The sequence below is a fragment of the Phyllostomus hastatus genome, unplaced genomic scaffold (genome assembly GCF_019186645.2).
Source record: "Phyllostomus hastatus isolate PE091 unplaced genomic scaffold, TTU_PhHast_1.1 phas_contig_40, whole genome shotgun sequence".
Classification (NCBI taxonomy): domain Eukaryota; kingdom Metazoa; phylum Chordata; class Mammalia; order Chiroptera; family Phyllostomidae; genus Phyllostomus; species Phyllostomus hastatus.
Window position 1 is genome coordinate 16149590 of NW_025333872.1, and position 12450 is coordinate 16162039.

Here is a 12450-nt window from a genome sequence, read left to right on the forward strand (position 1 = left end):
GGTGTAGCCAAGCTGTGAAATATTTGTGAAAACATATGAATAAATATGGAACTAGTCTTTAGGTGTCCCATTACAACTTTTAAAGTGCTTTATATATGCTATTCCATTTGAAACTGAAACAGTCTGATGTGGATATTAATTATCACCCAGGAGTCTGAGAAGTGGGAACTTCTGGAAACTGAAAGATAAAGGTTTAAGATGGAATACCTGAACTAGTCTCCCTAGAGAAAGTAAATGGAGTCCATGAAAAAAATTTTTAGCTTTTATTTTAAATGCAACTTAAATTCTTCAGCACCCCACACAGCTCCTTTCTCTTCTCCTGCTTTGCCAGGTGCCACTGGGAACAGGTAATCCACGGGCTCTGTCGGCCCAGTCGGTGACCGGATTGCCCTTGACTGCGTGAGAGCTGTGGTCTCACAGTTACACTGACTTTGTTTTTCTCTTTAAATTGAAACCTCCTAGCATAGGACTGAAAAATGTGTTCTTTAAGTTCCTCATTTTTGCCCTGTGGCCTAGGGGTGCTGATGAGAAGGGGGAGCACAGTCACTCAATGAAGGGTCCATCTGCAAAGAATAAATCACTATCTTATGACAAACATAACATCTTTTAAAATATTGAACCTAATCCTAGGAGGTTGTTTTTTATTGTTTTCTGTTGTTATTGACAGAAAGTGATTTGATTACAACATTTGAGGTCCTGATGTCTTCTTTTGTTTTAAATTAGGTTGTTGCATCTGCCCTTGTCTCTGACGGCCTTGAAGTTGAAGGCTCTGTGGTTGTCTGACAACCAGTCCCAGCCTCTGCTCACGTTCCAGACAGACACAGACCTCAACACGGGAGAGAAGGTGTTAACCTGCGTCTTACTTCCTCAGGTGCCTTCTGAGCCGACTTGCCAAGGTGAATTCACGGACCCTATTCACTTGGCCACAAGAATTATTAAGAGTTGCTCTCTCTCTAAGACCTGTCACTCTCACATGTGCCTGTATTTTGTCGAGTTCAGCCAGTCCATGTGCGGTCACTCTTGTCTCCTCTGGGAAGGTTCCCCTGCATCTTTATGGAAAAAGTACCCCTTGCACCTGCTTAGCGTGTCTGAAACTCCTTAAACACCCTTGAGGTGTTTTGTATGATAGCTAAGGGTGAAAATATAAATACTCCTTAAAAAGGTACTCATCACTGAAAACCCACACTGGTGGTTGGAGGGTTAGTATAGAACACTGCTGGCAACGTGTTTTTAGGTCAGTGAGTTGTTCTGAGTCATTTTATCTTTGAGTTGTAAATTAGGTGTAATTTTTAAAAATATGCCCACTAACATCAAACTGATATTGTAAATCCTTTGCTGGGAGCTGATTTTGATGGATGAAAAGTAGAGTGCTTTGGTAGAATGGGGGTCACCTAAATGGAAAGCCCTCAAAGCTACCTTGCCCATCTCACCCTCGAACCCCGAGAGAAACGCGCTAGAGTGTGTTCCTCAGGCAATTCTGGTGTCCGACACGTGCAGCCTCCTGACTCTCGTGAGAAAGTTGTTGAAGTTAGAAAAGAAGCATGAAAAAGGACTCTGAATTATTATGACATTCTGTAGTGAAATAGTAAACATTAATTTACCAGGCATTTTATATCATCTCAAGTAGAATTATGCATCAGTGTAAAGAAAGGGCAACTCTGTCCCAGGCCTTTTTGTGTTTAATTTTTCAAATTACTGCTTAGTGGTTGTCATGAACCCAAGCGCCTGCTGACACGGTCTTTGTCATGACAGAGAACCTGCCTCGCTGCGGGGCCCTGGAGAGCTTGGTGAACGATGTCTCCGACGAGGCCTGGAATGAACGCGCCATGAACAGGGTCAGCGCCATCCGATTTCTAGAAGATGAGAAAGATGAGGACGACAATGAAACGGTTTGTAAATGGACCTTCTGGGCCTTTGTGGAAGTTCAAAATGTAAAAGGCTCCCAAGATGAAGAATGGCACCTAATTAGGGTTCCTTGTGTTTTCAGCTAGTCTGACTGCTGTTTTGCCTTTAGCATTTTAGAATTTTTAGAAGTCAAAACAAGGTACTTCTAGGTATGGATTTACCAAATGTGTTTAAGGCAGATGGAACTTTTGTTGGGTTTTTTTGTTTGATTGATTAGTTTATGGTGCTTCTTTTTCTTTATTTGTTATAGTTGCCCCTCCTGCCCCACTATTTTCTTAAAATTGATTTTTCTTTGTTGTTGTTCCCAGTGAATTGAGTATCTTCTCACCTTCCCCCCATTTATAAAACTATATCGTGTCGACTCCATTCATGTTTCATGATGTTCCATAGCTTCTCTCTCTTTCCCATGTTACCCCTCTGCTCTTCAGCTTTGTGCAGAATGCTTGTGATCTCAGTCGAACTACTAAACGAGTCTTCATTCAGAAACCAGGGATAGATTTGAAAGTACCTCTCAGCCTTTTATCCATGCTTCAAAGTGTTTGTCAGCCACCCAGCATGTCCAGGAGTCAGTGACAACTCTTGAAAAATTCCTACAAGTTGACTTTGGCTTCTTAGATTCCTTCCTAATTGAGATTTTCGTAAGCAGAATTTTGAGGGAATACTTGCAGCCCTCAAAACAAAGGCTAGATTTTAAATTAATATCTCTTTGTCTCTGTTATTTCAGCTGTCACCAAATAGGATTTTATCTACTTAAAATTTTGCTCCTACCCTATTACTTCCCTTCTAGCTCTGTGGTCACTATTAGAAGAATGTGGTCTCTATTAGTAGGTCACATAAATAGCACACACAACAGCAAAATAAGAAAAGAAGTCCTTTTCTCTTGCTTCCCTTTTCCTTTAATTCCCATGCCTCAAGGGTTGAAGGAAGCCAGAGAGCCACTCTGGGAAATAGAGCTTATTGTGATTTTTAACTCAGAATTTTTTAACCATTTTTTTCCCTCTTCACACCACAGTTACATCTTGTATGTTATTTTTTTCTGATGGGCCATAGAATTTTATTGTTACCATGCAGTAATATCATATTTTAAAAAGTACTAATTTATTCTGAAAGTAATCCTGTGTCGTGACTAGGTAAGTTATAGTTGACACTTTCATCTCCCATTAACTACTAGTAAGCAGTTTGGAAATGCTCATAGCTCCAAAGAAAGCTTTCCTGCCTCCTCAACTCATTGTCTGTGGGGAGCTAAGGTTCATGTTCGAATGCTGCCACCTGGAAGCTGCATGTTTGAGAGTAATGGAGTCAAAGCAGAACACTCACTCCACCGTTTGTTTGTAGAGAACACTTCAGAGGCGAGCCACTCCACACCCGGGGGAACTGAAGAACATGAAAAAGACAGTGGAGAATTTACGGAATGACATGAATGCTGCTAAAGGGCTGGATTCGAACAAAAATGAGGTCAACCATGCCCTTGACCGAGTGACCACTTCTGTGTAGGATTTCACCTCCTGACCTTACCTCGCGTGTCTTCCCCTGCTGTGGAGATGTTCCCGTCTGTGAGGAGCCTCCTGCGGTCCTTCGTCCTCACCAGAACCCCGCGCACCGTCTCCCCACCTTGCGTGTTGGGACACTGCTCTCTGCAAGGAAGTGCCTTACTCTGCCCCGTCAACCAGTGGTCTCCCAGTGTGATTTTTTTCTTTTCCTAAACTTCAGTTGTTTGTACTAAGTAGAATACACTACTGTAAACATCTGCCTTTGTTTCTGTCTTATGTTGGGGTAAGGGAGAGCAAGAAGGGGAATTTTTATCCTCCTCCCTCCACAAAGTGCTGGGACATTTTGAACCCAAGTTCTCTTGGACCTACTGATGAGAGGTAGTTTTATGTATGGGGAAAAATCGATACTTTTTTAAACCTTTTTGGCAGCTCAGATGGTGTAAATTTTAAAATTTTGTATAGGTATTTCATAACAAAAATATGTATTTCTTTTTTGTTTTATCTTGGAAATGGTACATATTTTAGTATTTGTGCAGGAAAAAAATCCTGAAGTGTTTGTTTTTATTTGTACCATACACTGTGCCTTACTGCATCCTGTGTTGTGTCAGACCAGCCTGCACAGCGGCGTCTGTGCGCGGGGAGGCGGGACTAGGAATGGGACACTTTTTAAAGTAGTGTTGGATTTGAATTACTGATCTACCCGGCGAATTTGTTCTTAACCAAAAAGAAGAGTTACCACCGATTTGTAAATTATATTGGATGATTTTCTAGAAGATAAACCAAAGGATTAGGCTACCATATTTCATTTCTTTAACTTTTCATAAGAGGGTCTCTCATAATGAGTGCAGTGTCTGGTCGTTCCTACTCGGAAGGTGTGTGCCATTCATAAAATAAAATAAAACAGAAAAGCACAAAAAGAGAAAACTGGTTTTGAAATTCAGTGGGTAAATAAACTATGTACTGCAAAAGTATGATTTTTACTGAAGAAAGCTTTAGAAGTTTTATATTGAGATATAAAACCACAATAAAGCAAAATAACCTACGATATGTTAGAAATATTGCTATCTTTATAAGTGCAATTTAATTTGTAAATAGAGTTTAAATCTAAGTGTACAAAGTACTGCTTCAAGCTTTAATTTTAATTCTGCTAATTTAAGGAGTGTGGGGTATATATCAGTGTGTTTCCATTGAATTTTTTTTGATATGATGTGATAAAAGAGGAATGAAAAATGTCAGTCACTATGTGGTATCTAGGAAAATCATGTTATTGTTGTTTTTTTGTTTTCTCTCCATGAAATAAAGTCACCCTGTACATTAGCCATAGAGCTTTTTAAAAATTAATTATCACCGTGCATATTCCAATGAGAGTAGGTGGCCGAGATTTTTGACAGTGTGCTCCCTCCCATGAAATACCTACATCCCTGCTTGCTTTTGAGCTCACTGCTGTGGGACCCACACCTCCTGGTCCTTCTCCTGCATGGGACAGGACCTAGGGGCCTTCAGCTCTGGCTCAAAACTGTGGGTTGCAGCATCTGGCCTACTGGAGTCCTCAGAAACCTGCTTTTAATCAACCAGATTCAATGCTGTCTTTTTGCTACGATGCATCTACTTACCGAATTCACTTCACTTCTTAGGTTGTTTGTATACATGGGTATATTTTTAATCTATTTATTGTGTTGAAAGTACATGGCACATAAGTGGATTTTGATTTCTCAGTTTTATACCTTGCTCCCTAACCTGAGTACCCATTTTCCTTTCTCCATTTTAAGATTTTGGCCAAGTCGGTTTTGTTCGGTGAAGGTGATGCCACTGCTCCTGGGCTGATAGATAAGCACCGCGGTTTTATTTGGGGAGAGCCATCTTGACCCTGAAGAACAAATGGAACTTCCATAATGTTTCTTTTTTGTTTCTTTTCATATAAATCCCACACTTTACTACTCAGTTTATCATGGTTTTAGTGGATTAGAGGTGCACAGAATAGTGTGTGTTTAAATTTTTCCAGAAACTTCTATGTGCCTAATTACTTGTTTCCTTTGGCCTGTCCTGTTCTTCACCTTCACCTGGGTTATTTTGTTTTGCTTTCAGTTTTTGAGATTCAGTCTCCCCGCCCCGTCCTTGAGAGGGAAAAGTTATGGTTTCACTGTTTGTTCAGGGTGGCCCTGCAGTGTTCCTTACCCTCAGGGTGCTGAGGCCAGCTTTCAGCTTCACCATGGAAACGGCACCAACCTGTCAGACCCAGCCGGAGCACAGGCCAGCTTTTTCCAAGGAGCCCTACCTCTCTGGATGTTATGAGGAAAACTTAATGACGTGAAAGGTTACCTTCCCCTTGTGAGGCGAGTGCCTGACCCCCCACCCCCAGTGTGTGATGCAGCAGGTCCCTCCCCCCCCCACCCCTTCGGGCCCTCCTCGTAGGAAAGGGAGGGCTGATGCACTGCTTGTTTGTCTTGTGGGCGTGACAGGTAAAAGGAAGATTAGTAAGACCTGTTCACCCACTTTTTTCATAGCCCCATATTTCCTATTCTTAGGAAGTTACAAGCAGATAAAATTGTCAGAATTTAGAGGGGGTGAAATAATGAAAGTCATTAATGATGGAATGAGGGACAGGTCAGAAAGCTGGAACTAGTGTTTGCCTGGATGTTTTGCTATTTTTCTGGAAAGGCAGGAGGAATGGCCCCAGGCCAACCCCATCTGAGAGCTTCCTGGTCGGACATCCCAGGGGAGGGAGCGCAGGTGGAATGGCTCGCAGGGGCTGTTCAGAGCAGTCCTGCCCTCCTGTGAAATTGGCCCCACCCCAGGGGACATGCTTAGTGGACGCAGTGGAGACTGGGAAAGTTCCGTCTCTGTCAGGAAGTCACTTTGAACAGCCTCTGGTGACCTTGTGAAGATGACCGCCGCCCCTGTCCCAGGCGCGCCGGTTGGTGTGTGGTGAGACTGCAGGAACACTGCCTGACGGGCGCACTGGGGCGGCCGGTGGACAGGAGGCAATGGGGACACTGCAACTCGGTGACATCCCTAGAGCTGAAGTCTTCCTACAGCAACTGGTGTTGACTTACCTGACTTTCCAAAGAGCCAATTAGAACATTTTTAAGAACCCAAAGTTTTGTTATGAATAATCAAAAAATATGAAAGTCAAGTTAGTGTATAATGGACCCCATGCCTGTCATCCAGCTTGAACATTACCAGTATGAAGCCACTTAGAGGAACCAAATTAAAGTTTAAAATACATTCATAAGAACACTGCACAATGAAATCATTTTTAAAAACAGGAAAAGCAGAGAGCAAGCACGCCCTTTAAAGTAGCACTCAGGGTTTAAATTGATGAGTCAGCAGCCACCACCCCCCCCCCATTGGAGCCCTATGGACACGGATTTAAAGCCCATCCCTGCTCTGTGGCTTTGGATAAGCCACAGCCTCGCTGGCCTCAGGCCCTTTATCTCCGACCTTGCAGGCGCAGAGTGAGGATTAATTGGGATGCCTTAAACAAGGTCTCCTGAGGTGGGTGGCGGGCGTGACTGCAGGCCTGGGTGTTATCACGGTCCTGTTACTAGAAGCTCTGCAGTTCCTGCCTGAGAGCCGGCAATGTTTGCTCCCAGGGGTGGTGTCCAGCAGGAATGAGGACACGCTGGCTCGCAGGCAGATATCTGAAAACTTTCTCACCTGTGCCACTAGTATGCACCTATGAGTTATGCAGTGGGTGTGGGTATTTTAATTTGTGAGGTCTGCTCACTTAGCGGTAAGGTTAGCAATGGTCTCACAAGAACCCTCTTATTATAACTGGACTTACTAGCCAGCTGTCTCTCAAGGTAAAGCTAGTTTCTACAAAGAAACTATTAAACTCTTCACTGATAGAAGGGCCTCATGATTTTCACACACTGTCTCCCTCTTTGCCACACCCTCAGTTTTCGAGGATCTGGGCTATTGCACTCATTTACTATCTTATCTCTATTTCACCTTTGATTTTTGTGACTCCCTTTTCCACCTCCTGCTGTGTTCTATCTCCTTTCAAGGGGAGACCTCTGAGGCTTTTATGTATCAGCCAGAGGCAAGTATGGTTCAGAAATGGGTCACTCACGGAGAAGAACCTACTGGGTAAAATAAATGAACGCAGCCCAACTTGGGGAGTGTAGAGGACACACCCATCTTGTTGCCTTTTTTTTCTTTTTTAAAGGCTGACACCTGGCGGGAAAGGGAAACCAACCAGAAGAACCTGATCTGGTTGCTTTTGTTCAGCAGACTGTGGAGTTTTGCACCTCACAATTGGCCAGAAGGACAGTGTAATTTTGTGCTGTGAGAGTGGGCAGTCCCTGGGCCAGGACAAGCTGGGTCTAGATTTTTGGCTTAGGGCTCTTGTTCTCATGGGGCAAGAATTAGATTGCGTTGATCCTCCAAGGTCACTGTGTGAGGCACCAGCATTTAATTTCTAAACAATTACAGTTGACCCTTGAACAGTGGGGGTTAGGGGCCCCGATGCATGTGCAGCAGAAAGATCGCCTAACTTCTGACTATAGCCGGCTCTTTGCATCTGTGGATTCAACCAACCAGGATCTGAAACAGTATGTAGTTTGGATCTATGGCTGGGAGTGCAAAAGCACTGATTTTGGTCCCAGTTAGTTGAGTCTGTGGTTGCAAAACCTACAGGTAACCCATAAGTAACCTGTGAATACGGAGGGGAAGGGCTGATGGTATTTATTGAATATTTATTGAATAATAATGTTCTCATGGGAGGACCCATGCAGTCCTACCTGATTCATGTTCGAGGGTCAGCTGGAATGAGCTGCCCCTTGGAATAGTGAAACAGTAGTTGTAATGGCTGCTGTTTTCTGAGTCCCTACTATGTGCCACACACTGAGCTAGCTGAACACAGTCTCGAATTCCTGGAACAACCCCATGAGGTAGGTGCTTGCCTTTGATCTTTGCAAAGGAGAGAATTAAGATACAATTAGTTTTAATAACTTTTCCAGGCACAAACAGTAAAATGACAAAGTTGGAGTTCAAATTTACATCTCTATTAACTGAGTCCGTGATCTCCGTTGCTCGTCATACGCCTTACCCCTCCCTCTGCTAAAATACTGTGAACCTGTAATTACATTGAGTTGTATGTATCTGGTTCTGTTTTAATTCTGTGCAATTATTGAGACTTAGGTTATGAACAAAGGCTGACATGGAACTCGGTGAAACTTCACCCCCGTATATGCAGACTTGGGCCTTCTTGTGTGTCCAGCTGTGGTCGAGAATGCTATGACTCTGCCCACCCCAGCCCTCCCACCGACCCCCTCCCCCTGCCCACCCCATACCATGTCATGTCCTGTGGGAAGTGTGTGAAAATATTCATGGGCCTGTGTTGCACCATCTCAAACTGTGTGCAAATCTCAAGAAACTTGGGAGATAAAATATACGGTTATTGGTGACCAGAAAAAAACCCCACCATGATGTTTTTTTTAACATTGACTGAAATGGCAGTTTGGTAACTGGCTCTCAGAGAGCTGTAACTTGTTCCAGGAATTGGCAGTTAGCTCTAGCATGAGCTAATTAGTTAGGAATGGTTTTTATCCTCTCTACCTTTAATAGCCTGCCCTCTGAGAGAAGACAGATAGTGAACACTTGGAAATCAATACTGCTGCGACATGACCTTAATGCCGTTTGGGTAAAGTGAGAAAGGTGACTCGTTTATTGTTTAAGATGTTCCTTTCCAGAAGCATTCTGAGGAAAGATGTGACAAATGATGGTGGCTCCTATTCAGGAACTACCATTGAGTTGGAGAAGGGGAAAACAAAGAATAGAAAACTTGTGTGACTAAGCAGTGTTTAATTTTTTTGAAACTGGCTCTGCCGCCCTGGTGGTGGAGAGGGCCTTCCTGCACTTTTCACACGGTGAGAAACGCAGCTGGCACCGGCTGTAATAGCCTGACACCCTACACCTGGTGCCATGCAAATAGACTCTTGTAAATGCTTCTCTTTGGGCACCTTCTCAAGGTAAGCCATAAATGACGTCTTACTGCTGGCAAAGGGTTGCCCAAGAACCCGTGAGGCAGCCCTTATTGGGCATCCAGAACACATGGGTCTCCCGGGAGACGGGCCCTTCCGGGTGGCCCCCAAATGTCCAGTGTTCGCGGTCATGCACGCGGTGCTGCTTCCCACCCTTCCCCAGCTGTAGGTGTGAGTGCTCTGAAAAACAACAGCAACACACTCACTCTTCCGGGCAATAAGTGTTCTTACTGAATTTTTGTCCTGCCCATTGTCCCGGGGGCATAATGGGTGGGGTGAGTTTCGGGGTTGGTTTGGAAATTTCGAGAACCTGCTGTGGGTGGGGTCTGTTAGGTTGGGGCTGCTCTGGGGTTTAATTGTTTCGAAAGTCTGGGGTCAGGGAGCATTGCCGCAGATGACTATGGGGTTCTGTTCTGGCTCTGCCTGTTTCCCACGGGAGGGCAGACGCGCCCGGGAGAGGCCTTTTCTGGGGCCCTGGCAGGCAGCAGGGAGCTCTGGTCCGTGTTGCGTTCTCACCCAGACACCTAAAAGATGGGCGGTGTGAAAACACCGCCAGTTAGGTGAGATGAGTAGATGAGATACCTGCTTGAGGTTGACTCCCTCCACGTCAGCGGCTGCTGGTCTTCACCCCCATTGACGTCCACCCTCAGAGAGAGGTTGTGCCCCCTGACCCCGCCCCCAGGTTGTGTGGGTAGAAGCAGTCCTTTGGAAACCCAGGGTTTGTCAGCTGTGGTAACTTGACCCTGGGGCAATTACCTAAGCTCCTGTTCACCATCTCAGAATAGCGATTTCATGTCACCCGTTCGCAGGCCGTTAGAGGAAATGATGTCAACCAAAGATGATGAAGGGTCTGTATGGTTCCCTGCTCTATTCACAGCTATTTGGGATAGGATCGCTTTGCTCTTCAGAGAGCTGGGCGTTGGGTCACCAGAAAAATCAGTGTGCCTGGCTGCCCTGTCTCCTTTCTTAGGGCTTTGGTTAGTTCAGGGCTGATCAGTGGGGCTGAGCGTGTACTTGCTCACCACCCTATAACCTGACATCTACTACAGCACAGCAGTCATTTCATTCAATGGTCTTTCATTGTAACATTGTTGAGATGCCATAGGAACTTAACTCTTGTTTCTATCAATTAGCCTGTGGAAAAGGGGTTTCATTACACCTGTATGTTGTTGTGCTTAAAGTCACAGAACCTATCGAGGTGATAAGTGAGGACTTGCTGTAGCCTCTCTTTCTTGGAAGCAGTGTCTGCAGTGGTTTTCAAACTTCAGTGTGTATCAGGATCCCGGTGGCTGTGGTCAAGCAGGGTGCTGGGCGCCGTCCCCCGGTGTCTCTGATCAGGAGGTCTGGGTTCCAGCAAGGAAATTAATGTTTGTATCACATGCTGCTGTGCCTGGTTCCAGACTGTCCATGGAGAACCCCCTGCTATAGTGTGTGAGAAGGAGCAGAAGCTTTAGAGTTAACCTGAGCTGGATTTAATCCAGCTATGGTATTTACTTAGTTTTGTAACCTGGAGAGAGTTTTCTTAATTTCCCCAAGTCTCAGTTAATTCATCTCTAAACTGGGAATAAATCTATTCCAAGAATTTTTAGAGAATTAGGTGACAAAGATGGCACATGGTGGGCTTTCAGTAATTACTGGCTTGTTTTTAATCCTGAAAGGTGTGCATAGTTGTTCCCCATGTAGGCAGAGATCATTTTAGGATCCTCTTGCTAACATACATGAGAGGGGACCCAAAAAACTCCAGAATTATATTCCAGAGGGTGGGCCTTTTGAAGTTCAGGCCTCCCCCACTACATGAGTGTTCTAGGAACCCATCTGTATCAGTGTACCAGCTGGAGTTGTGAGAGGCTGTGTTCAGCTTCAGTGAATTTTTTTTGAAGACTCTTTCAACCTGTTTGCCCATTTCATGATGGGTGATTTAGGAGCGCACCTGCCCACACTGTGCTGAGTGTTCAGCAGTTTTGGACCAAAAACACCATGACCCCCATGCCCCACCCTCCCTTTTCACCTGATGTTGCCCTGAATGACTTTTGCTTCCCTGGACGAAAATGGTCCTCTAAAGGGAAATGATTTGCCCATGTGGAAGAGGTGAAACAAAAAAATAGCAGAAATAGTAAAAGGCATCAAAACCAATGCGTTCAAAAACTGTTCTGAGCAGTGGAAAAAACATCTTGATAGGTGTATTGCATCAAATGGAGAGTACTTTGAAGGTGACTGAAGTTTAAACAGAATAAATACACAATTTTTATTTTTTATAAATAAATAAATTTCATTTTGGGGGTCCCCCCCACCTCGTATAAGCTGATAGGAGTAGAGGAAGTGATAGCAGAAACAGAGCTGTGCTTACCAGTGGGCGAGCACCAAGCGGGGAGGCTGCACCGCTGTGGGCCGGGTGCCGTCAGCCCAGAGTGACACCTCCTCACTCGCCTGACGGCAGGAACTGTGTGTCTGTGCCTGACATTCAAGCCAAAAGCCTCCAGATTCGAAATCTGCTGTTAGAACTGGGCTGTTGAAGAAAAGCTCTCGACCACGGTGACTGGAAGAATCCTGGGATCCCGAACGTCATCTGTGTTCTTCACGCCGACCAGCCACCCTGTAAGGGGCGTGAGAAACTGAAGTCAGTCTGGTTCGCTCCTGTGTTCCAGGGTTCCGTCACCCTCCCCACAGCCACTGCACCCTCCTTGTCACCTCCGATGGGTTCCTCAGATGGGTGACTAGAGCGGGAATATTGAGTAATGTGTAGATCAACACATGGATTTTAAATAGTTTCTTTTTAACATTTAAAGGCAAATTACATATACCGAAAAACTACTTTCCTAGAGACCTGAATGGTAGTGCCAGTCATTTACCATATAATTTCCAAATAAGTTGTATGGTTTTAAGATTTTCTTAATGTAGGGAGTATTATTATATAAATGATGCCTTTTTCTGAGCCATGCTTTTATATGGAAACATAACTTTAAAATAATATTTCTGTTGAAGTGCTCAAGTAAAGGGGTCCTTGAACTGTGGCTCACTGCCTGTTTTGTAAGTTCCACTTTTTCAGCATACAGCTCTGCTTATTTCTGTAT

The 12450-nt window shown here is 44.5% G+C and overlaps 1 protein-coding gene across 1 annotated transcript in view; it reads left to right on the forward strand.

The window, feature by feature from the left end:
- The window catches only part of LRRC1 (leucine rich repeat containing 1), a 140030-nt gene extending 135318 nt beyond the window's left edge, over window positions 1-4712 (forward strand). The window contains exons 12-14 of the mRNA XM_045844096.1: window positions 724-896; window positions 1753-1889; window positions 3241-4712. Of these exons, the coding sequence (XP_045700052.1) occupies window positions 724-896; window positions 1753-1889; window positions 3241-3399 (469 nt within the window). The 3' untranslated portion in view covers window positions 3400-4712. The remainder of the gene's footprint in view (window positions 1-723; window positions 897-1752; window positions 1890-3240) is intronic.
- The last annotated feature ends 7738 nt before the right edge of the window (window positions 4713-12450 follow it).